The 25,730-nt window shown below is 38.5% G+C and overlaps 1 protein-coding gene across 1 annotated transcript; it reads right to left on the bottom strand.

Moving 5' to 3' along the window:
- Positions 1 to 2,785: 2,785 nt before the first annotated feature.
- Positions 2,786 to 25,406, bottom strand: LOC148351920 (cell adhesion molecule CEACAM5-like). The gene is made up of 16 exons (XM_088355111.1): positions 25,280 to 25,406; positions 24,414 to 24,480; positions 23,707 to 24,102; positions 22,185 to 22,448; positions 21,788 to 22,045; positions 17,540 to 17,833; positions 16,417 to 16,686; positions 13,364 to 13,651; positions 10,810 to 11,079; positions 8,231 to 8,263; positions 8,017 to 8,095; positions 7,862 to 7,942; positions 7,733 to 7,781; positions 5,599 to 5,654; positions 3,289 to 3,340; positions 2,786 to 3,176 (listed from the first exon to the last, which is right to left on the bottom strand). The coding sequence occupies exons 2-16, from the start codon at positions 24,460 to 24,462 to the stop codon at positions 3,084 to 3,086; spliced, it is 2,532 nt and encodes an 843-aa protein (XP_088211237.1). The 5' UTR covers positions 24,463 to 24,480; positions 25,280 to 25,406; the 3' UTR covers positions 2,786 to 3,083.
- Between the last annotated feature and the right edge of the window lie 324 nt (positions 25,407 to 25,730).

The following is a 25,730-nucleotide window of genomic DNA, read 5'->3' as shown; positions in this document are numbered from 1 at the left end:
AGAGAGGGGGAAAAGAAAGGAGAAAAGTGAAAGAGAGAAGGTAAGAGAACAAAAGTAGTTAATAAAAAGTGAGAGAGAAAGTGAGAGACAGAAAGTAGTAAAGAAAGAGAGAGCGACAAGTGAAGGAGAGAAAGAGAAATTAAGTAGAAAATAAAGAGAGAATGGGAAAAAGACAGAAAGAAAGTAGAAAAGAAAGCGAGAGATGGGGAAAAAGACAAAGTCAGACAGTAAGACAGAAAGAAAGTCAGAAAAAGCCAGAAAGAAAGCCAGAAAGACCAAAACAAAAAGACAAAAAATGAAAGAAAGCCAGAAAGAAAGAAAGAAAGCCAGAAAGCCAGAAAGAAAGAAAGCCAGAAAGCCAGAAAGAAAGAAAGCCAGAAAGAAAGAAAGAAAGAAAGAAAGAAAGACAGAAAGAAAGAAAGAAAGAAAGAAAGAAAGAAAGAAAGAAAGAAAGAAAGAAAGAAAGAAAGAAAGAAAGAAAGAAAGAAAGAAAGAAAGAAAGAAAGAAAGAAAGAAAGAGACTTTACCTCATGTTGAGGTTTTTGAGTTTGTCCTTGCCCTCGTGTAGGTTTTAGATCAGGGGATGGTGCCATAATAGTCTGTGGTCCGTGCAGCCCTTTGAGACTCTTTGTGGTTAAGGGCTATACAAATAAACATGACTTGACTTGAAAAAGGCCAAAAATAGGCAAGAAAACCCCAATAAAAATCACAATTAATAAGGTCCCCTTTTCACGTATTTTACGTAGTATTTCTTGATTCTAAGCAACAAAAAAACAGGCTTTATTCTTCCCCAAATGCAAACCTTTGCAATGTGCGCTCTCTGGCGGCCAAAAACAAACACTGAGCTGTCCTTTGGTATTTACAAAAGTGGTTCCCCCTAAAAACATCAGTCTCGCGGGGGGCAGATTAAATCCACGAGGGGGCGCAACTATTACACCAAATATTGATTTGCATAGCACTGATGTAATTTAAACATAACCAACAAGCTTCATCAGTGGCGATTCTAGGGTCTAGTGGGGCCCCAAACAGAAATTCACGATTTATATTATATATTATATTTTTGGTTCTAAATCATAAAGCCACAACATTCTGAGTACGTAATCTTGGATGAGCGTTAATGGGCCCTTTTTAATTATAAGTACTTTTGTATTATAGACTACTTAAAAATGTTTATATAGCAATAGCTTTTGACGTTGAACAAACATTAATATAGTATGGTTATTCCTAACGTGAGTGAGACTAGACTACATCATTCTTCAACGGTAGGAGAAACATACTATTGATCTCTGTTTATTATTAAATAGCTACCGCCATCTCGCTTTCTTCTCCCCTTTTCTTCTTCTTTTTCATAATGAAGGTCTCAAAACGCAACTTTCAATTCTTCACTCAACTTCTCCATTTACTGCAATGTAATTCTTGACTCTGTCGTCACCTAGCGGGGGCTACGAGACACTGCCTGGTGAAAAAAAATCGCCTCCAGGTTTCTTTATTTAAACCAATAGAAAGAGCCCTTCCAGGCGCTTATTCCGCCTGTGATTGGTCAATAGGCAATTTTCTTGGATTCTGTTCTATTCAAAGGGTTAAAATTGCTTTTTAGATGTGTAAATATTTGAATTTATGTTTAAAGTGTTTTTTGTGATTACCCTTTTTTCAAACTGCATACTTTATTCTTGTAATTCGTCGTTTTATTGACATTTATAACCTTTATCTTCTTTGTGCATTTATATTGTGTAAATTATAACCTCATTTTTCTTTGTTCCTTTATCTTCTTTGTTTTCTTTTATCCTCACTGTTAAATGTGACACTGGAGTGCCACGTCCAATTTCATTGTCAAAATACGTTCAACCTATTTTGTATATTCTATTCTATTCTATTCTATTCTATTCTATTCTATTCTATTCTATTCCATTCTTTTTGTTTAGTCACGCAGGGAATCCAGTTTCTATTTGTTATCTTAAAAGTTGCTCGCTATAAGAAAGTTTAGAGTTTAAATAAGTTAATAGAAAATATAAATGCAATTAAAACTTAGGCTAGCAATTGATTATTTGAAAAAATATATTAATTCATTGTTCATTGATAATAAAGATGATTATTATATTATTATTATTACTAAGTAATATTAAATAATTATTAATATGTAATATTACATTATGATTGGTATTGTACTGATCAAAGGGACCCCTTTTTGCTTCTTTTCCTTTAATTTTTTTCTTGCTTTCTTCTTTTATTTCTTGTTTTCTTAGCTTTTCACTTTTTTTTCACTTTTTCTTTTTTGTTCTCCATTTCCCCTTTTTTCTATATTCATTTTCTTCATTTCTTTTTTTCTAGCGTTTTACTTCTTCTTTCTTGCTTTTTCCTCTTTATTTTTTCCTGATTTTTATTGTTTCTCTTTTCCTTGCTTTTTAACATTTTTCTTGTTTTAATATTATTATTTTTTTCTATTTTTATATTTTGCTTCTTTTTTCAAGCCTTTTTAAACAATGTCGTGCATATTGTCGGATAATAATTGGTAATATGTGGATTTAAGCGACAATCTCAAGAGCCGCTTGGGAGCCGAAAGAGCTGGCTCTGTTAATGAGCCGAGACAAAAGAGCCGCTTCTCTAAAAGAGCAAAAAATCCCATCAGTACGTCAGAGAGATATTAATATATCCCTGCAGGGAGGGTCTGCAGGAGAGACAATGCTAATGTCTGCTAACATACACAATATTATATGAACGGAATACCATGTGCGCCACCCAGACTGCCGTCACTACTACATCCAGTTGTCATGCATTCACTCATTCATGGAAGATGAACACTTGTTTATTTAAAAGAATCACGAAATAAACAACATTGTCGTCTTCAAGCACATCTAGTAGGAGTTTACAATAATGACAGTCAAAATAAACCACACAACAAGGTTTCTTTGGATGGGCAGGGCATTTCCGAGGGTGGGCAATACCCTCCCCTGCCCTGCTCTCCTGTTAATATATGGCAAGAACATTATCCTTGCTGTATTAGTACAGAAAGAAAGTACACATGATATACTACTGGAAACAGAAAGTCATGAAAAGGCATGCAGGGTACTGTATTGAAGAGCAGTTCAGAAGTCCAAATCCTTCTTAGCATCAACACACGTGGGCAGCTCTAGGTCCTGTTCAAATCTGACGTAGGTCTGGGGGTCTTCTCCGCTCATCTACAAAAATAATTAAAGAATGCATGACTCAAAAATAAAAGCAGCTTTGAGTTTCCACAAATCAAACGCACATTAAAAAAAAACAGCGTGGGGAAGATGTGGCAATGTTTACCTCTTTTGTCGGCTTCTTTTTGGGAGCAATGTACTTGGCAAATGCTCTCCCTCTAATCAAAGGAGAAACAGGACATTTTAAAACGGATTTGTCATTTCTATTTGGTTCATTTCAGAGTTCGTACACAATTTCCATGGCCAAAATCAAGCGCCTTTAAGGACTTTCAAAGCAAATTTTCCAATTTCTCCAGTATTCAAGGTCATATTCATTTGTGTAGCCTATTATCACAAGCAGTCTCGAAGTGCTGCACAGACCAAAGACTAAATGCTGAGTCAGCTTTTTTGGGCATTTTCACATCTAGGGTAACTTACTTAACTGCCTGTAAAATATGGTGTAGATATTCAATGTCATCCTGGTCAAGTCAAGTCATGTTTATCTGTATAGCCCCTTAATCACAAGAAGTCTCAAAGGGCTGCACAGACCAAAGACTAAATGCTGAGTCAGCTTTTTGGGGCATTTTCACATCTAGGGTAACTTACTTAACTACCTGTAAAAGTTGGTGTTGATATTCAATGTTATTCTCATCTATTCAAGTCAAGTCATATTTATTTGTATAGCCTGTTAATCACAAAAAGTCTCAAAGGGCCGCACAGACCACAGACTAAATGCCAAGTCAGCTTTTTGGCATTTTTCACATCTAGGGTAACTTAACTTCCTCTAAAATATGGTGTCGATATTTAAAGTCATTCTGGTCTAGTCAAGTCAAGTGATGTTAATTTGTATAGCCCCTTAATGACAAGAAGTCTAAAAGTGCTGCACAGACCATGGACTAAATGCAGAGTCAGCTTTTTTGTCATTTTTCACATCTAAGGTAACTTAACTGCCTGTAAAATGTGGTGTCGATATTCAAAGTCATTCTGGTCTTGTCAAATGAAGTCATGTTTATTTATATACCCCTTAATCACAATAACTAATGATTACATACTAATATTCATATTCAGTTATATTAATGGCGTACCATTAAAAAAAGAAAACCAGCGTTAATCATGTATTTTGCAGAGCCACAAATACTAATTCCGAGATTTACATGTGTAGTTTTTAGATCTTGATTAAATCATGAATATATTTAATTTGGAGACAAATCTCTGCCCATATCATTCTTGGGTAAAAATCCAGTAAGCTAACAATACAGCAGAGGTCCCTAACGTGATGCCCCCTAGGGACAGTTGAGGAACCTGTGGTCCTGTTCAGAAAATAGCTCACCAGTGCTGGGTCAGTGTGATATTTTAGTTATTGCTGTAGTCTTTTTTTAACCCTATTGGTAATAATTAACCTGGTAATAGCATAGTAACAACACAGTAATAACATGATAAGTTGTCATTATAGGAATTCGGAAAAAATAATTCCAGTTCATGGGCTCCGTGGACAAAAAATTATTGTCCAGTATTAAGTATTGATAGATATTTTTAAGCGATTAATCAAGAGGGTAGAATGAGAATCTATTTGTGTATTAAATACATTTATTCGTTTATCTTTTTTTGGATTATTTTTACAACAATCTGAATTCCGATTTATGGGTTTTACAACAAAAAATGTGCAGTCATTTTAGCTTGCTATCCGTCTACCTTTTTAGCTTTGTAGCTGTCTTGCTAGCTTTCTCATTTTTTTACATGCCATCTAGCTAACATTTAACTTGTTTACCTAGCTGTCAAGCTATATTTTGGGCTCTTTTACAGCTAGCTATTTAGCTTTCAATCAAGCTATTAATATGGCATTTCACTCTTTTAGCTAGCTATTTTTGACCTCTACCTTTCTAGCTAGCTATCAAGCTACCTTTTAAGCTATTTAGCGAGCCATCTAGCTAAGTTGCTATCTTAGAAATTCTTATCGAACTGGGTTCCCTTTGCGCTAATTAGTCACAAAAAGTAGCTCGACACTTGATAAAGGTTGGAGAACCCTGCAAGTTCTTCGATTACAATTTACCACTGGAGAACGCTACCTTAAGTTTTTGCATAGCCCATAATAAATTACCCTAATTGATACCTAATCCTTGCATTTGTACAAATTTCTTAGAGCCCTGTTCAGGTGTAGCTTGCATGTGTCCTCTTGGGTGTGATGACGCTTCATAGGACAATGTCCTGCAAACTAATGCCAGCTGCCGTTAATCACGAGAGGAGAAACACTATTGGAAAGCCGAGCCACCACAACAGAGAGCAGTGTCAGCATCATTTTTAAGCAGACTTGTTGGGAAACATGGCAACAATTTCAGGCATTTACAAGCACTTTTCAATCCCTTTAAACACATAATTAAAGTAAAGCAATTTCAAGGATTTCAAGCGCCTGTATGATCCTTGTAATTTTCACCCTTACCTGACCTCAGCCTTCTTCTGGGTTGTTCCATGTTCTTCCTGTTTCGCTGATGCACGCTGAAAAACATTAATATTATTTTGTATCATTTTGCAAGCACAACATGTTTCAATTCTTTGGATTTTTGTTTGGATACTGCTACAAAAAGAAAGAACTACCGGTAGGTTGATAAAACTGCGACATTGTTTTGACCCCCTGTCGTTCCTAAGCTTTTGGCTACAAAAATTAAGTTTGAGATGTGACACCTTTTTCATGGCCTAATTCGAGCACTTTTTAAGCACTTTAAAAGCCAATTTTCCTATTTTTCCAGTTCCATTAATAGAAAGAAAAATCAGCGAGAATTATTTATTTTCCTGAGCCACAAGTAGTATATCTGTGATTTACACATGCGATTTTTTAACCTTGTGTGTTCATTAATCAAGACAGGATTTTTAGATCTTAAGTAAATTGTGAATATATTGGTTTTTGAGACAAATCTCTCTCCATGTAGGTGTTGGGTAAAAAATGACGCTTTGTAGCTTACATTTTCAGTTGCAGGAAGTTCTTCCATTAAAATTTACCACTGGGAACCTCTACTATAATTTTCTGGAATCACCCAGAATAAATGTCCATATTGAAAAGTAACCCTTGGACTAATACACATTGCATAGAGCCCTGTTTAGGTGTAGCATGCACATCTCCTCCTGGGCGCACCCTGTAGGGGGCGATGACGCATGATAGGACAATGACGTACAAACTAATGCCAGTTACAGTTAATCACGACGGAAGAAGAAATGCAATGGCAAAGCAATGCCTCCAGAGAGCAGTGTCTGCATCATTTTTAAGCAAAAATTGGCAACAATTTCAAGTATTTACAAGCCATTTCACCCAAAATTCAAGCACTTTTCAATCCTTGAAAACATAACATTAAAATTCAAGCATTTCCAAGTTTTCAAACACACGTACGAACGCTGCGTGAGGGTAATTGCTACTCCCTGATGACATTTTCTATAACGGTTTCTTTTTTTTTTTTGCATCGCTTGCAATGTCTATGTTAAACATACAAATTAAAGTAAAAAGACAAAAGCTGGTAAAAAAAAGTATTTTTCATATGTTCATAATGTTGCTGACTGCAGTTTCCGACAGACTGTACAGGTGCTGCCCTACTTACGAACAAGGTTTAAGACGATCGTTGGTGAGTAGAATTTGTTCGTAAGTTGCCTCAGTGCTATGTATTGTATGGAATGAACATTTAAGGTTTATACAAGTATGTTTAAGGCTTGTATAAGTAACCTGTATTGTTTTGTACTAAGAAAATAAACATTTAATAAAATAATATCTTCTATAAAAGATAAATTAAGTTGAGTTTAACTTACTTTTGGAAGATGAGCTTCAAGAGTTAGGCAACCTCCAGCTCCGCTTAGAAAGTGGTGGAAAAAAAGCGATCCAACCAGTTTCTCAACCGCATCAAGCTTTCTTATTCCACTTTCATTTTAAATGAAACGACTCGCCTCTTCTTTACACTTTACACCAACAATATTGAATGAATGTACGAGATATTAAACAATAAAAATATCAAAGAGATACAGTATAGAATGTTTACACATGAACTAGGAAGAGTAAGCCAGATTTCTTCTTTGGGGTGGATGCTGAGTGACCTCTCACAACTCCACACCCAAGATTGGTATTGACTGGTATCTCCTCCCTGAGAGAGCATCTTTTATTTTGAGTAAAATTATATTAGGATGGATTTCCTTAATGTTCTCTGGTTGATTATTTGTAGTCAGCATATAAAGCTACAATGAGGGCTTGGCTTTGGTGATACCCACTGGACATCTTTAAAACTGCAAGTGTTTGGATCATTTTTCTCTTGTGCTTCACTCGGCCACATAAAATGATGTGTTAAGTCAAATTTGGACTGCAGGCCATGGGTTTGACCAATGTGAACTAGCTTGTTGCAAGTTTTCCCCGTACATGAGCGTGTTTTCTCCGCACACGCTGGTTTCCTCGCATGTTTTAAGAATCATGCCTGCAGGTTGATAGGCTAGTCAAAAATTGTCCCTTGGCATGTATGGTTTTATGTGAATTGTTTGCCTAAACTCGATTCAGGAAACAGGAAGTTTGTCTTTACGCAAAGTTAAAGACATTCTGGACTCACTTTTCCAGAAGGGGTAAGGTTCGGCATGATGTAACTCCATTTGTTTCCACTGTAAAGGACAAGAACCCAAAGATAAGGTCAAGAAAAGTCAACGATAACCTATCTTGCAGCGAGAAGACGGTATCTTACTTGCGATCTGCGCTCGACTCGTTGGTCTTGTGCTTGGAATCCCGACCCCATGGCAGCTTGTAATCTCCTCTTTTTCTGTATCTGTTAATAAGAGGCCATTTTGAATGAATGCCACAAAAAGATAGGGGCATGCTGACAGAGAGGACGGGACTCACACTCTCAACCAGAATATGCAAATGAGCCCAGCGGCCAACATCAGGCAAACAGCCGGGACCATCAACCTCACCAGCCAATCTGTGGACACAGAAGATAAATCATTACTTATTATCAATTACACAGTCCAATGTAATTTTTTGAAGGCATCTGGTGAGGGCCACAGCCATCATACATTGTGTACATTGTGTAAGGTCGATTAAAACTTTGACTCACCTACAGGACGTGACTGTGCTGCTTCCATGATTTCTGGACCGGAGGGAGACAAAGAAATGAATTAACCAAAAAGAAAACGTTCCTCACTCTTTTAATGAAACAGTGACCAGATAAAGAATACAGTGATTCCTCATTAATGCAGGGTTAGGCCCTAAAATTAACCCGCTCTGACATGTCATGTGGGGACTCGTTGTCAAGGCAACCCGGAATGTTTTACACATGTGAGATAATGCCCTACCACCCCACATTCAAACCCATTGCCACGGACAATTCAATCACATAAAATAACTGAATTAGGATTACCGTGGGATGCATATGTTTGACATTGTTTCATCATTTTTCTTACATTAAAAAAGGAATGCTGACCTAACATTAAATGTCCTACAACATGATGGGTCGGTGTCCCTGCTTCCTAGACACATAATTTTTGCTGAGGACGCTTAGTGTCGAATCAACGTGCGTCCCCGGGACGCAACTTTTTTTGACACAAAATTGTCATTATTACCTGATTATTTTTTTTTAACAAAGATTTACCGCACTCCAAACTTTTCATCAGGCAGATGCGCCATTGTTGTTTTGGTCTCGCGGTTCAAGTTTTCGTCTGCACGCCGATCTCGGCCAACGAGATCTTGTTGCTTCGAGATTACGTCATTGTTGTGGCGCTGGTCGTTGAGTTAAGGTGAAAATCAACACAAAATTGGTAATTCCTTCAGTGTCAGTAATAAGTCGAAACATAATGCAGAAAGTGATAACAACGGCAATAATTCCGGCACGAAAAAACTGAGAAATTCTTCAGAAGATCGCGAACGCAAGGAAAACACGTGCGTTGAAGCGAACGATTCAAGAATACTCCTAGCAAGAAAATGACTTTTCTGCCTAAATGGACTAAATTATATTCCTGGTTACGCTATGAGGAGGATGATAATGGAGGCTACTTGTTCTGTGATGCGTGTACCCAGCGTGACAAAAAAACTGGACTGCATAAATCATTTTGCAATACAAACTTTCAGAAAAGCACATTGGATCGGCACAACGACAATGAAAACCACAAATTAGCTATGGAAATTCTGTTGCTGCAGGAAGAGAGAGGCAAGTATGAACGGATACGACATCAAAAAGAAGACTTGGCCATGCTTTCACTGCTAAAGATAGTTACGTGGATGGCAGTATTTTCAGTATTTTGTATCATGTACAATATTGTGAACTGAAAAATCTGAAGCGATAACTGCTTTGTATTACCAATTAACTGTGATGATTAAAACTGAATGAAAATATAGATTTATATGATTATTTCAGCAATATTATTTTGTATAATGTACAATATTGTTGTGAACTGAAAAATCTTGAAGAGAAAACTGATTTGTATTACCAATAGACTGTGATGATTAAAACTGAATGAATATATAAATTTATCAAGATGGCGGCGCCCCTGTTCGGCTGCGGCTACATCGGCTCGCTACAGTTTTTTACACTTCGGCCATAAGGCCCAATCTTCAACTCAGTTTTGACGGCGCACAAAGTCGGCTCAAACTGCAGACTAATATACGATCGCAGTTTTTTTTGCTGGATATGCGATCATCCAGACATCAAGCGCTCGGTGCTACGACCACTCGGGAGTGTTTATTAGCCACGGACTGCTATGTCAACAAGACCCAGCGGCCTACAAAGCAGAGTGGCAAGAGAGTGGCGTGACCGGACGAGGAAGTGAGGTTGTCGGCCCGGGTTAACTGATAGGCTAAAGGCTAAACCCTTCAAAACGCCTCTACCATCCATTTTCCTCTCCAACGTTCGCTCTCTGGACAATAAACTGGACCATTTAACAACTGGAAGTGGCATCGAACCGCGAGATGACGAACTGCTGCGCTAAAATTCTGACGAAGACATGGTTAATCTTATCCATCCCGGCTGACGCTCAAGGAAACTGTGCGGGTCAGATGTATCGACATTTCGTTCTGTATACACGTGTACACGAATGACAATAAAGTAAATCTGAATCTGAATCTGAATATAATATATTTGTCGCCGATTTACAATTTCAACCTCGATAACACTAAATTTTGGGGACCCATAAATCTCTGTTGGGACCCATAGATTTTTGAGCATGGGGCGGCAGTAGCTCAGGTGGTAGAGCGCTCGTCTTGGGATCAAGGGGTCCCAGTTCGAATCCCGGCTCGTCTGTGTTACATGTCGAAGTGTCCTTGGGTAAGACACTGAACCCCTAATACCCCCAATAAGCAGGTTAGCGCCTTACATGGCTGCAAGGCCACTATTGGGAAATGTGGAGCACATTGTAAAGCGCTTTGGGAAGTCATTGACTTGAAAAGCGCTATAGAAATGCAGATCATTTCATTTCATTTCAGCATGCGAGTCCCCGGGACCCATCACTTTTCAGAGGTAAAATGAACATTAATGATGGGTGGATTTTTTTTAGAAATGCATATAAAACTGCGCTAAATAGCAACAAAAACTATCTCTCGGCTTGAAAAAGGTTGGTGACCTCGCTGCTAACAGTAGGTTAACTTACCCACGCAGTTGCATTGTTTTTCTTTTGCTTCTTGACTTAAAACACTTAAACTCACCCTTCATCTTGACCGCTACTGTGGACGACATCGCAGAGCCAACTTCGTTGGTAGCCGTACAGCCGTAGAGGCCGATATCATCGGATTTGACTGAAGTTATGGTCCAGTTTTGACCAAAAGACAAGTTCTGGAAAATTGCGCCGTCCATCCTCCACCAAATCACAGACTCCACGGGTGGGTTGGAGTTGGCATCACATTCCAGCATCAGCATGTCATTTTCTGTCTCATTCAGGAAAGGATGAACTCTCACTGTCACGTCTTTGGGAGCATCTGACATCCAAATGACAAAATGAAAGTTTGGGGAAAAGGAATCGCAGCACTTGGAATATTTGACATGCTCACACTGGCGCTGTGCCTCAATCATGTTCATACGACTGACTCAAGAAGCTTTTAATCAATTGAGACGAAGCCTAAATTAAGATAAAATAACCCAAGCTGATGCGTATCCCTCAAATAGGTGCCCAATGAAAATTGATTTTTTATTATACATGAGATTTTGCACATTTCTACTAAAAATGTACGTAAACCATTTATTATAACCGATTACCTCTCAATCACATACCTGTCAACCTGTACGTTTTTGCAGTAAGTACGTTTATAATGCATATTAAGACGGGTACGACGTACAAGAAAATCTGTACAGAAAAACGCAAATTTGTCAATGATGGGTAACATCCGGTATACACTGACTATCACCAAACAGCAAATCGATCAAGTTAAACGAGTTCGCCGCGGTATCCTCTATCTCGGTATCGTTTTTTTCGTTGCAGACGAAGCGAGCGGTTTGATGCTACTCTGCGCATGCGTCTGCCGCCTGGGGATTTCCCATCATGCATCATTCCGTGTTAGTTGTGTAGTGAAAGGAAGTCCGTCTCTTTTTAGCGAACCGGATTTTTCGGCTCAACTCTAAAGAGAGCCGGCTCTCAAACGCCTCACTTGCTTTGGTGCATTATATTACGAATGATTATGTTGTATATGGAAGTTAAGAAAAAAAGGAAGTATAAAAGGAAAAAAAGACGGGTTTGTGGTTATCCCTGCAGAAATGCAGAAAATGAATTACCGGTAATAATTTGAATAAGAAAATTGTACTTAATTATATTTGCATGTATTTTTTCCTTCTACAGTGAACGTCCAAGCGACTTCATTTTTTAACTTTTTTTATAATAAACCTCATTCATGTCAAGCAACTGAGTATCTCACAACAAAATGTTAATTAACAATATATATAATATAAAAACACATGTACAATATAACATGTTAAACTACATAAATAAACACGTTTGAAAAAAAATATCGTGAAAGATTATTTTGTAAGGGAAAATACGACATGGAGCCCTGGAGGTTGACAGGTATGCAATCAATCCACCCCAATTGACAGCATATTTTATTTAGACTCATTTCTGTACACAGACATATAAAAAAAAATGCGTACGTATAAAATGCACAAAGCACATACTCCTTTATAAAGAGCCCTGGAGCCTTTCATATGTCACAAAAACAAAAACTGTTGTCATCAAAAGGAAAGTTGTTTTTTTCAAGAAATATATAAAAGCCACAAGTGATGCAATGGGTATTTTGGCTTGGTTGGTTGGATCCCTTAACCACTAGGGTCCTAGGGGCACCATTTTCTGTGGTGTGTCTTGGGCAAGTACAGCCCAGTGGCGCCCATCCCTCTCCAGGCCAACATATGTTTTCACCTGGGCACAATTCTAAGGTCTTGGGAACCTCCTCTGTGGGTTCAAATCCAGCTACCGGACTTCCTGTGCGGAGTTTGTATGTTCTCCTCATGTTTCCTCCCACATTCCAAAGACATGCATTTCAAGTGGATTGTCCGTTCCAAATTGTCCCTAAGTGTGAATGAGCGAGCGAGTTGTCTGTCTGTGTGCCCTGCGATTGGCTGGCAACCAGTTCAGGGTGTCCCCTGCCCACTGCCCGATGATTGCTGGGATGGGCTCCAGCACCCCCGCGACCCTAATGAGGATAAGCGGTGCAGCTGATGAGATTATATATATATATATATATATATATATATATATATATATATATATATATATATATATATATATATATATATATATATAAACATATAGCCCTTTATAAAGAGCCTTTCAGCCTTTAATATGTCACAAAATGTCATCAAAAACAAAGTTTGTTTTTCAAAAAAGATATGAAAGCCACAAGTGATATAATGCGTATTGTACAATTTTAATATTAACAAAACATGCCAACTCTAAACCTCGGAACAAAATGTTTTCCTCAGTGATTTAGGAACTAGCATAAGTATCGTGCAGCACGGTGACCGACTAGTTTGGTTGCAGCCCCACAGTTTAGGACTCCCGGGTACAAATCCAGCAACCGGCTTTCTTGTGCAGAGTTTGCATGTTTTCCCCGTGTCTGAATGGGTTTAAGTAGTACTACTGAATAAAAAACAAAGCTAAAAATCTAGTGAAATAAGAAAAATACCCAAAAAGGGGCATAATTCCCTATTTACAGTACAAAATTATTTTTCTTTTAATTCAGCATGAGTGGATTAGATGAGCAAGCCATGACTTACACGCGATATCCAAAGTCTTCTGTGTGCTTCGATTTCCAAAACCGTTGTCTGCCTCACACTTATAAACGCCGCTGTCCGCCGAAGTAGCTTCTAAAGTGTGGGACAGCGTATTGTTTGGGACCTTGCTATCATTGGAACTGGTGCCGAGCCACTCAAAGGTCGGATCACTTGTCGTCCTGGTCAAGGTGAGGATGGAGGACGGGTGGCTTTCCACTGAGCAGATTATGGACACCAGTTCGCCTTCAGTGACCTTGGTGGCCATGGACAGCACTGGTTCTGACGGAGCGCCTTGAGAAAAATGGACATTATAATTAGAAATATCTTATCTATTTAAAGCGTTTACCCAATTTCATTCATACATAAGAATGTTTGAATTGTATGTTCGAAACTATGAGGCACACTGGATTATAAGGCGCACCCCCAAACATTAGATTTTGTGATGTGTTTTTCCCATATATAAGGCACATCGGATTATAAGGCACACATGATTAAAACTAAAGTAAGGGCTAAGGTTGCAATGAAATTAAATAAGTACCATATTTGTGCATTGATTTATTATTGAAAATACAAGGCTTTCAAAAGTCATTTTGACATTGAATTTCTTGGAGACTATTAAGGATGTAAAAACTGAATTCAGAAAAGCTTTTAATCTCCATTTTTACATGGAATGTTCAAAATCTTCAGCTCATCCACATCTCTTAAAAAGAAACCGGATGGTCTGGGATCCGGCGATCTGGCTTGCCAGGACATCGTGATCACTATGACCAGACCGTCCAATCCATGTGTGTTGTGTTCAGGAACAGATATCCCAGTGTGGTGGCACCTTATTTTGATAGAAAATGAAGTCACCAGACTCGTTCGCACTCAATTTGTCCATTAATCAGTTTTCCTTCATGTCAGGGTAGGTCTCACCAGTGTCTGTTGCTTTTTCAAAGAAAGAGGTTCCATAGATAGCTTTCTTTAACATAGCACAAAACTAGGTCACCATTGGGGAATCTTGCTGATGCTCAAGGAGTTCATATTTGAGTTCTCAGGATGTGCAAGAGTAACAATAAAATCTGTCATCCTCCATCCAGCCTGATGTGATTGATACAAAGTTTTAAAAGGCCAGCAAAGTCTCTGGGTCGCGAAAAGACGATAACGGCGAAATTAAAAAAGATATCAATTGGTGATATGTGCGCTATCACCAATATGCACTGCTACACTGTATAATATTGTCTCTGGGACCTTGGTTTCCAAATTAACAGGGTAGTCTGAGCTGCAATATTTTTGATTTTTGCTGAATAATCACACTTCCTTACATAATTATGTGGAAGACAACTTTTGAGGACCACTAGGTTCATACTTTGTAAATTGACCCTGGATTTAAGCTCAAAAGTCTAGACTCCAACTCAAATGCCGCACTTAACTGAATTGTTTCCATTAAATTTAAGAAGATTTAAAGGAGTCAATTAGAGTTAGAATTAGCACAAAAAGAAAAGGAACCCCAAGATTTAATGCAAGCCTGAACAATAAAGAATTGTAATTCAAACAGCCATCATCTATGTCAACATGTAATACGTGTACAAATGTAATACATCTATTATTGCCTGAGTAGGTGCCAAAATTCAAAACGTAAGAGAGTAACACAAACATTGTTGTTTTTTTTAATATATTTAAGTGTCATATTTTTTTATATAGTCATGATTGCCGATGGACTCACCTGTGCCCGCTCATTTGGCGCCAACCGATGCGGGTTCTTATTGGCTCCCTGTCACTATTTGAACCCAGTCCTGTCTGTCCCCTGTTGTCAGTCCGTCTGCGAACCTCAGTGTAAACTAGGCAAGCCTTTTTTCGACCCTGACTCCCACCTGTCCCGTTTTTGCTCCCGTCTGTCTCCGGCTACGACCTGTTTTGCTCCTGACCACGTCTGTTCTTCTGTCCCGGCTTACGACCTCTTTTTTCCCCGACTACTTCTACTCTCCCGTTCTGGCTTACGACTCGTTTCCGACCCCGACCACACCTTGCTCTCCCAGTCAACCGACCAGTTTTTCCGTCCCTGACACCGCCATCGTTCGCTACGGAAGATCCACTTGCGTGTTCGGATCCCAGTCCGAACCCGAGAGCGACTTGCTTCCCTCGTCCAGCGAACACCGGAACCCTAAACCTTCCTCTTTCTTTCAGTAAAACTTGTGGTAAACGTCACGCAATTGGGTCCTGTTTCAGTTCTGGTCCTGACATATATGTTTATATATCTTATATATTTTATACATAAATTAAATTTGTCAAAATATTTATTTTTAAAACAACAGCACCACAAATATTACAAAGTAAAATACACGGTTGCAAAGTTTTTGGGGCTGTAAACAGGTCGTCCCCAACAGCCACTTTTGGAAACACTTTGACAGAAAAAATGTAAAATACCATGTTTAGTTTTTCAGTTTGTGATCACATTTGACAAGGTACCAGGTAAGGGTTCCTGCTGTTGTTCCATCTGTTTTTCCAGCTAAAATGCCCATGCCACACTCTTTTGCAGGCAAAAATAAAAACCTTGTATTTATGTGTGTTCCAACTTAGATAACTCAATGTTAATAGCACTTTCCGTAATTGTTTTCAGTTTGGAGACCAAAAGTATACATATTCCCCAAACGGTTCAACAGCATTCAATTTACTTTGGGTACGTATTGGACTGGGATTTTAGGTGAATTAGAATAGAATAGAATAGAATATACCTTTATTGTCATTGTTACAACATGGGATATATTGCAACAACGGAATTGGACGTGGCACTCCAGTTCCACATTTTACAGTGAGGATATAAGGAAAACAAAGAGATAAAGGAACAAAGAAGATGTTTGTACTGTCCTTGTTGTATGGGCTTTGTTTTCCTCCGGAGGGGGGGTGTATGAGGGGGTGAGGGACTGACAGAGATGGGCGGATCCAACTAGATGCAGGAATGTTAAGGGGTTTTCTTTGTTTTTTTTTACTTATACTTACACTTATAATTGCATTGTAATTTATTAGTTTTTACTGGATGACTTTCTTAACATCACAAACACTGAAATGAAACTCACCCTTTATCTTAACCTCCAGCGGGGGCGAGCTCCCCGAGCCCACCTCATTGGTGGCCGTGCAGCCGTAGAAGCCGTCATCATTGGATGTGACTGAAGTCATAGTCAAGTTTTGACTGACAGACAAATTCCGGTAGATTTTGCCTTCTACCTTCCACCAAATCACAGACTCGACAGGGGGGTGGGAGTTGGCATAACACTGCAGCCTTAATGTTGCATTTTTGGCCCCAGGAAGAGAAGGATCAACTCTCACTGCCACGTCTTTTGGAGCATCTGATGTTCAAAAGACAAAAGAGTGTCATGTATGTTGTAAGGGAAATTCTAGTTTGATTATAGTTTGAATGTGCCTTTGTATGATTTTATCCCGAAAAGTACCTTAACAAAGCCAAAGATTATATCCAAGTGTCTTTTGTTACAATTGTGACAGCTTAAGTAGCTAATAATCCCCCTGGCCCAACTCCCTAAACTGTGCCTTTCCTACCTGTCTATGCTTCCTTAGAAATACACTGCATCATGGCTCAACCTTACTGTACATAATGGGCTCCTTTCTCAAAAGTATGGCTAATCTTTATCTTCCAAGGTCAGTTGGGCAGCTGGCCGATACTTTAACTTTCGTTTCTTGTTTATCATGATAGTGTGACGCCATAGCGTTATATCGTTTCATGTTATTATGTGATTTAGTTTAAGCCAATCAGATTTGTTTAATGTATTCATGTTATCTTGTTTAAGCCAATCAGATATGTTGTTTTACGCCGGTATTTTTAATATATGGGCATGGGGTTATCGGATGTTTGATTCCTCCCTGAGCTGATCTTGGAAGCAGGTTTAGGGGAAAAGAAATCAATACCCGACCCAGAGTGTGTTTCTTTCGTTACTTTAATCCAATTTTACCTTGACATATTAGTGAAAAATAATCGCAGCACTTCCAATGGTCACTGATATATTCACACCGATCAATCAATGCACAAATACACTGATCAATCAATGCACAAATACAGGACTTTTTAAAAACCCTACCCCTCACTGTAGTTTTAATTCTGTGCACCTTATATATGAAAACAAATATCACAAAGGACTATTTTTTGGGTGTGTACCATAAAAATATGATATGAAAGCCCCGACTTACATGTGACATCCAAAGTCTTTTTGGTGCTTCGATTTCCAAAGTCATTGAGGGCTTCACAGGTGTAAACGCCGCTGTCCGCTGAAGTAACTTTGAAGGTGTAGGACAGTGGTTTGTTTTGGACCTTGGTTCCAATGGTATTGGAACTCGTGCCGGGCCACTGAGATGTTGGGTCACTCGTCGTCTTGGTCAAGATGAGATCGTAGTCCAGGTGGTTTTCCACCGAGCAGATTATGGTCACCGGCTGGCCTTCAGTAACCTTGGTGGCCATGGAGAGCTCTGGTTTGGGTGGACCACCTTGGGGCAAATACAAGATATTTTAATGTTAAAGATTTTGATGCCTTTTAATTATTTACGCAACAGCATCCTGAATACAATCCTGTATTGTCCGCAAAATCAGGTGCACCAGATTAAATGGTGCACCTCCATTATTTTGTGATTTTCTTTTTCCATATATAAGGGGCACCAGACCAAAAGGCCTATAGAATTTAAACGACAGTAAAGTAATAGGGTTTCATAAAATATCAAGAGTTACCGTGCATTGTGCATTGATTAAACAGTCGAAATATATCACTGATAGGAATTGCAACAAAGGATGCAACGGGAAATGAAACCACAACGCAGTGCACCTACCCATTAGAACACTAGTGATACAGATGACACATGAAAAGGCATTAGGTTTTATCACATTACTTTTAGTCGCGATACCAAATCGTTGATGTTATTATTGTGATAATGTTGTCGGACATTAAAGCAGTCTTTGGTGCGAAAGTATTTACATGAACTGAATGAAGAGAAATGCATTGTGGGAAGTAATTTGGTCGTTCTGAACTGAATGAAGAGAAAAGCATTGTGGGAAGTCATTTGGTCGTCATGACAGACATAAATAAATGCGTGACCGCACGTGTTCAAAACGTTTGTTATTTACAATGCTTAGTTTTAGCTGAAAAATAGTTAAAATGAAATTTGTACCTATTTGATTTATATTTAAATCCCAACCTTTTAACATTAAAAAGCAGTAGATGTTATTTGCGCAATCTACTTTTACGTATGATATTTTTACGCATGTAACACAACCCCTCTTCCCAATATTAAAGAAGAACACAAACACCTAACTGGAAGTAGCAACGTTTTAACAAAATTGAAACCGAATGCGTTAGTTGGAGCAGTTTATTCACGCAGAAGATAAAGCGGCCATAGGCTAAAATACTAGTCTTGAGTCAAGTTCTTGTTGTTTAAATTTGAAGAAATGGTGGAATTAAAAAAAAAATCGTCAGGCATTTTTAAGAGGAATAAAGGCGCAGTCTAACACCTAAAATCGGATGTCCGGTTTACAGCATCCTAAGGTCAACATAATTTGTAAACTATTGAATATAAGTGTGTTTTAATCCTATATTTAAACACTTTCACCGAGGTTGCAGATCGGATCGGATGTGGAAAAGCATGCTTGAGGACCGGGGCCCACGAGAACGCTCTCGAACCTTTGGATTTCTTCTTGACTCTTGGAATGAATAAAATACCAGAATCTTCCCAGCTAAGACTCTAAGATTTTAGGTTGATAATGTCTGTACAGTCCTTTTAAGACTGCTTGCGATTAAGGGCTACATAAATGAACATGACTTGACTTGACTTGTATCTGGTACCATGACTAAAACAGTGAGGTGATGAAATCAAAGACATTTCGTGTTGGTAAACATTCAGCGCTTTTACCACAGCTACCTGGTTTTGGTCACTATTGCTACCATTGTTATATAATTTTAGATGACTGATAATTACACAAATATTGAATTACACACAAGGCGCACCGGATTTATAGCATATTTTATAACGAGACTTAAATCAGAGTGATAACGAGATGAGACCTAATACCTTTTCATGTGTTGTCTGTATCCCCAGGGGTCTAGGGGACGATTGTTATCTGGTTTGATCCCCGTTGCCATCACTGTTATGCAACTTTGGTCAGCCATAAAATGTATCACCTGATCAATCAATAGATTTCCAAGTTTGTCCGCATATAAGCCTCACCGGATTATAAGGAGCATGTTCAAATTTCTGGCTAATTTGGGGTTTTTGGGTGCGGCTTATAGTCTGGAAAATACAGTATGTTTATTACGTTGGACTTAAAAAGTTCTATTGAACTGGTACACAGGTTTTCAAGTGTTTGTCTGTCCGATTCGCAAACCCATATATAAAAAGAGAAGGAGAGGACAACGATTGAGTATGAACATGGAAGATTGTACCTCAGGTCTGAAAACAATTTGCCTTTGTGGATTTTCAGTAGTATTGTGCATTGATAAAAAAAACATTAAATGTAGATTTGTCTCACTACAGTTATTGGTTTAAATCTGGATTAAAATGATCTCTTAAAATAAAATGCTGAAAAATTTACATTTTTTACAACGAAGGTATATGAATACATCAGTTTTCTCATCTCATCAGCTGCACCGCTTATCCTCAGTAGAGTCGCGGGGCTGCTGGAGCCCATCCCAGCTATCATCGGGCAGTGGGCAGGGGGCAGGGGGCAGGGGACACCCTGAACTGGTTGCCAGCCAATCGCAGGGCACACAGGGACAGACCACTCGCTCGCTCATTCACACCTAGGGACAATTTGGACCGGCCAATCCACCTGAAATGCATGTCTTTGGAATGTGGGAGGAAACCCACGCAAGCACGGGGAGAACATACAAACTCCGCACAGTTAAGTCTGGTAGCTGGATTTGAACCCACACAGGAGGTTCCCAAGACCTTAGAACTGTGCCTGCACACGCGCTAACCACCGCGCCGCCGTGCTGCCCTACATCAGTATTCATAAGATAAAATAAAGTCAAGTCCATAAATCAAGATGTATTTTGCGAAGGACCCAATTATTAATTTAGGCAAGGATCTATTAGAAATCTGAAAAACAATATCTGTCTAAAATGACAGTGATCCTTTCCCAGGCAAGTCCTGACTTAGCTTCCTTTCACGAATAAATGAAACATGCTATCTCAATAACAAAGATCATCGGGTACCATACAAGCACTCCTCATGCAGTGCGCAGGCAGCGGTCTCAGATCAAACTCAAGTTGGGTAAAATGTGGCCTGGGGGCCATTTGTGGCCTGGGGGCCATTTATGGTCTGCCATCCAGTAGTAACAAAGTATTGAGGATTTCCAAACAGCCCCTTTGCATCATTTGACTAAATGAGGCCTTCAAACCAAAATGGCCACCACCAAATTGTGAGAACGATAAACAGATGCTTTTGTATTGTGCTTCTCAAATTGAACACAGTGACCCTAATAAATGTTCAACTTTCTGAAACAATGTCTTGTGGTGAGGGTCGAATAGTTTTACACAATAATTACACTTTTGACATTTAATTCATACAATATAAACTGAAAAAAGCAAGAAATGTTCAGTATTTAAGATTTTAACATATTCAGTGCCATTACATTTAAATATGTTTTCCAAAGCATCGCCCCTGAGTGCCAAAACCTAAAAATACGGATTTATTTTTGTTTTATTAAAAAAAAAAAAATTGCAAAGAGTTTGGTGTGGCTCATCAGTAAGTAAAATTACCATTAGATGGAGTGGCTTTGATCAGATATTTGTCCACACATCGAGGAAGCCCCCACTTCCAAATTGTGCTTCCTGTATCCAGCAATTGAGCGTGTGTAGACGGCCCCCGAGTAGGCGTTGTGAAGCAGTGTGGTGAGAAAAGCGAATATATGGATAAGGACAGACAGACGCTTCAACAGAACTTTGTTTTCTCTAAAAAAAAAAGACGAAATGCCTTCGTCATTGTCAGTGCAGCGAGGGATGACGTTTCGTGCATGTCTGCAGGAGCGGGGTCGCCAGAGGGAACACAATCGCCATGGTAACCAAAATCGAGTGATCACGTCACATAGGGTGCTGAAAACTCGTGCAATGTGTATGCGTCGTTCATGCATAAGTCCAGTGTTCTTGCAACAAAATGTTCTTTTGCAGGCAAAGTGCCTTTGTGGTTATGGAAAGCATTTTTTAGATATTAGAGGTATCACAAATGCAAAAAAAGGACCTAAATCCAAATTCTGCTTGAAATCCATCCTTTCACAAAAATTTGTTTTTCTCAGAAGTTTTCTTGGAAACTAATATTTTCAGGAAACAGTTGTTTACTAACTATTGGTAAAAGCTAGAAACAAATTTGTTTTAATAAAAGATTAGGGTTGAAGCTTTCTTTTGATTTGTCCTATGGCTTTAGAGATTGTCTTTGAACAGAAATGAGAGGACTCACGTTTGATGTCAATGTCAAGCACCGACTCGGCTTTTCCCTTGGCGTTTGTGGCTTTACACATGTATTTTCCTTTGTGCTGGATGCTGACGGACGGAACGCTCAATTGGGCCCCTGTCACCGGCTGTATGACGCCATCTTTGAACCACTCAAACGTGGGGACGGGATTTCCGTGAGCGGTGCAGATCAGGGTCATGTTGTCTCCTTCTTGGAACGACCCGACGCCTCGAGGGAGGCTGACATTAACGTTTTTGGGGCTGACTGAAATGCAAAAATAAATCAAAGCAGCTCACATAAGCGCTCTGTTCGATCATAATGTTCATAATCAATTATTGGGTGTGATTTTGAGCACGGATGGCAGTTTACTCCAGCTCACATCATCGTCTACTGTAGTTCTTACATTTTATATCCAGCGTGATGTATCGTATCAGGTGCTGGTCACTGTTGCCCTGTATCTGGCATGCGATCTTCTTACCATCATTCTGCCACTTGGCTAGAACTCTGGCGGAAATAGATAGCCTAGAAGTGTGAACATTAACCATCTTGATTGGCAGGTCGTCTATTATTTGCAATTGTCCTTTACATCCCCTTGGCGACACACACGCCAGTCCTACATGCCCGCCATGTTCAATTATTTCCTTAAAGTATATAGGGCAGGGATTGTCTGGAAAAAAGAAAAAAGTGGAATTAAATTATCAATATTACTTTTTTATATTCCTAATTTGCATGGAAGAAAAGTCAGACAGTGACCTGATTGAACAGCACTTTATACACAATGGTGGTAGGGACAGAGGATAATATTTCATCACTTTCTCTATCATAGAATTATGCCATAGTGTGTGAATGTAGCAGAAGTTGAATTGTTGTGAATGACGATTTGACAGCCAGTGTGATTAATAATTACTGGACCTACAATTTTTTGTTTATGTGTTTTGATAGATAGATAGATAGATAGATAGATAGATAGATAGATAGATAGATAGATAGATAGATAGATAGATAGATAGATAGATAGATAGATAGATAGATAGATAGATAGATAGATAGATAGATAGATAGATAGATAGATAGATAGATAGATAGATAGATAGATAGATAGATAGATAGATAGATAGATAGATAGATAGATAGATAGATAGATAGATAGATAGATAGATATCACCACTAGATGACATAGTCTCATGGGTCAGAGGGCAACCCACGTGATTTAATGTAACTTGTGATTTAATGTAATGTAACTTGTTCAATAAATTACTCTTAATGGCAACAAGTAAATGGTGTCGTGTGAGACTGACATTTACCATCTATTTTGCAGGTGAGATGTTTATCCTGGTAACACACTTACTGTGAGGATGATAATATGTGAAAATATGTTTGTAAAGGTTTTTTGTGATGTCTGTAAAGTTTACAAAAAGTGAAATAGTACGAGTGAGTCGTCCGTTAGCATAAGCAACAGAGTGAGGTATGCTACGTTAGGCGAGGCCGGGTTAAGAGTGTACTGTGATGTTAATATGTATATTTGGTTACCATATAACACAAAGTGAGTTGTTTTTGAAGGTACAGTTATGGTGTTTTTGTTAAATGATTCTTGAAAAGTACCAATTGATGGAAATGTTATTTTGTATTTATATGTTAAAAGGGATATCACGTGATTGAATAAGACTTGTTCGATAAATCACTCTTAATGGCAACAAGTAAATGGTGTCGGGTGAGACTGACATTTACCATCTATTTTGCAGATTAGGCAAAAGAACAACAAAACTAAAAGAAAAAAAGAAAAATATATAAAACAAATGTGTAACACCAGCTGGAGCTGGACCATCCACCTGTGTCCCGTTACACTTTTACTTTTATGTGTAAAATGCGTTATTAAAGGACCAGTAACCCTCAACGTTGATGTTGTTTTTTCATGTGCCATGTACCTTCCACTTTGACAGCAACAGACGCCACTGTCCATGGTGAGGACTCAGTGTACCGATAAACCATACTGTAAGTGCCGCTGTCCCCTTTCTTGACATCACAAATCATAAACATTAGTGAAGTTCCGGCGTGCCACCGAGAAGGTGGAGATTCTTTGTTTATTACACGGCCTGCAAAGTCTGAGTGGACAGGTCGCACAGTTGTGTTATAACTGGAGATGACAGAACCAAGGAAGTTGGTCTGCATGGGATCCCACTGTAGTTCTTTCATCCAAATCCAGTAAAAAGGCAGCCCAGGGAGGTCACGCTTGGACTTTAGGGTAAGTTCAATGCATGAGCCTTCTTTGATGGACTGGCTTTGAGTTGTCACTTCAAAATCCCTCTCTACAATTTGAGAAGCTAAAAAATGCAAACAGGATGTTTATTATCACATATAAAATGAGTATTGTAATATTAATATTGTGAATGTTGGGACTGATAATACTTTAGATACTCTTGTTATTACTTAATAACAATATTGAAGAAAATACGTATAACATTGATAGCCAATGAGTATGACTCATAATATCACTTTCAATTCCACTGACAGTAACAATAGCCCATGGTGACTTTCAACAGTTTAAGTACTAAACTAACATCAAGACTTATATTTTCCCCCAACTCTACGAGTGCTACTGAATATGACGGGGAAAAAAGTGGAGATAGTTTACCTGTCATAAGACATCCCAAGAGAACGAAAATCATTGAGTGCCGCTTCATTCTGCAACTGCAACAACACTGAAACGATAAAAAAAACACTTTAAAAGTTATATTAAAAATTGAGGCAAGCAGACTAAAATCAATCCAATGCTCAAATAGTGTGATTTTCCACACAATACGAAAACTGATATTCACTAAAATTGATTGATCAAACATCTAGATCATATCATAAAAGGATCTTCAGAATTTTTCAAGCTTTATTTTCAATTGTAAATTCACCAAACTGCTTGATTTGGCGAAACAGTTATAGGAGGTATAAACCCAGATGAATCTACGAGCAAATCATTAGCTGCAAAGCCATAAATTATTGACTGCCAGCCCCAATAGACTTTTTAATGTCCATGTTTAATACATTTTAATTGTAATTTATTTTGGTTGCAAAAAGTCTTTCAAATTTAAGTGTGCTATAAAGTACTTCACTTTCATACAGCAGGTATGCGTACAAAGACTGCTGTTGCATAAGTTGACTTTAAAATTGATCAAGTGTACTAAAAATACAGAAAGAGGAGTTTGTCCCATTTGTGCTGGTTGTACAAATTTCAATTGCTTAGCAGGCCATATTTGGAGCTTCGTAACCCTACAGTTGAAATACATCAATTATAATTAAAATAACTACGAGTGTCAATAATTGATCTAAAACTCACCTGGAGTTCTTTAGTGAATTTCTTTGATTCGCTATGTAAAGGATTTACCTGCTTTCGGTTTAACTTTACATTTGGTTTCAATCCCGGGGTCACAGGAGAGCATTGGAAAATTGTATGGAAGAATGAGGCACACTATTTATGCTCATGTGTTATGAAAAGTCATTGTTACTTACCAAATAGCACGATCTTCAATGTTGAATGTCTACTGCAGGCTTCTGCAACTGTTGACTGGAGTTCTTTGTGCATCATGTGAAGGGGCAGGGCGGACTCTTTATCCTTTACAGCACAGCACACGCGCCCATCGGCACGCAATGTACATCAAAAACACAAACAGGTCCTTCATTTTGACTGGCCATATAATCGTATTCATTTTTTGGAAAAATATTTTGATCCCTGAAATCAAAATGTATCTTATATTGTTGCTTTAATGTGTTTATGAATACAGTGTGAAGAAACAGTGAATTAAAAAAAGCCTATTTTTCACATTCAAACAGGATGTCACTCAACATCTTGCGCCTTAACTCTGAAAAGACCGAAATGTTAGTTATTCGTCCATCGAAATGCTGTAACTTGTTCTCAAAAACTGCTCTGACCATTGACAAATGTAAGATCACCCAGAGTGAC

The sequence above is a fragment of the Urocampus carinirostris genome, chromosome 15, assembly GCF_059441175.1.
Source record: "Urocampus carinirostris isolate Australia breed hairy pipefish chromosome 15, RoL_Ucar_1.0, whole genome shotgun sequence".
Classification (NCBI taxonomy): domain Eukaryota; kingdom Metazoa; phylum Chordata; class Actinopteri; order Syngnathiformes; family Syngnathidae; genus Urocampus; species Urocampus carinirostris.
This window is presented reverse-complemented; position numbering and strand designations above follow the sequence as displayed.

Excerpts from the sequence above, each read along its gene's own strand:
- LOC148351920 (XM_088355111.1), bottom strand. The coding sequence starts at position 24,462 with ATGAAGCGGCACTCAATGATTTTCGTTCTCTTGGGATGTCTTATGACA. Across the intron at positions 7,782-7,861 it reads GAGTCGAGCGCAGATCGCAA|TGGAAACAAATGGAGTTACA; the intron begins GTAAGATACCGT and ends TGTCCTTTACAG. Across the intron at positions 5,655-7,732 it reads ACCTTACCCCTTCTGGAAAA|CGTGCATCAGCGAAACAGGA; the intron begins GTGAGTCCAGAA and ends AATGTTTTTCAG.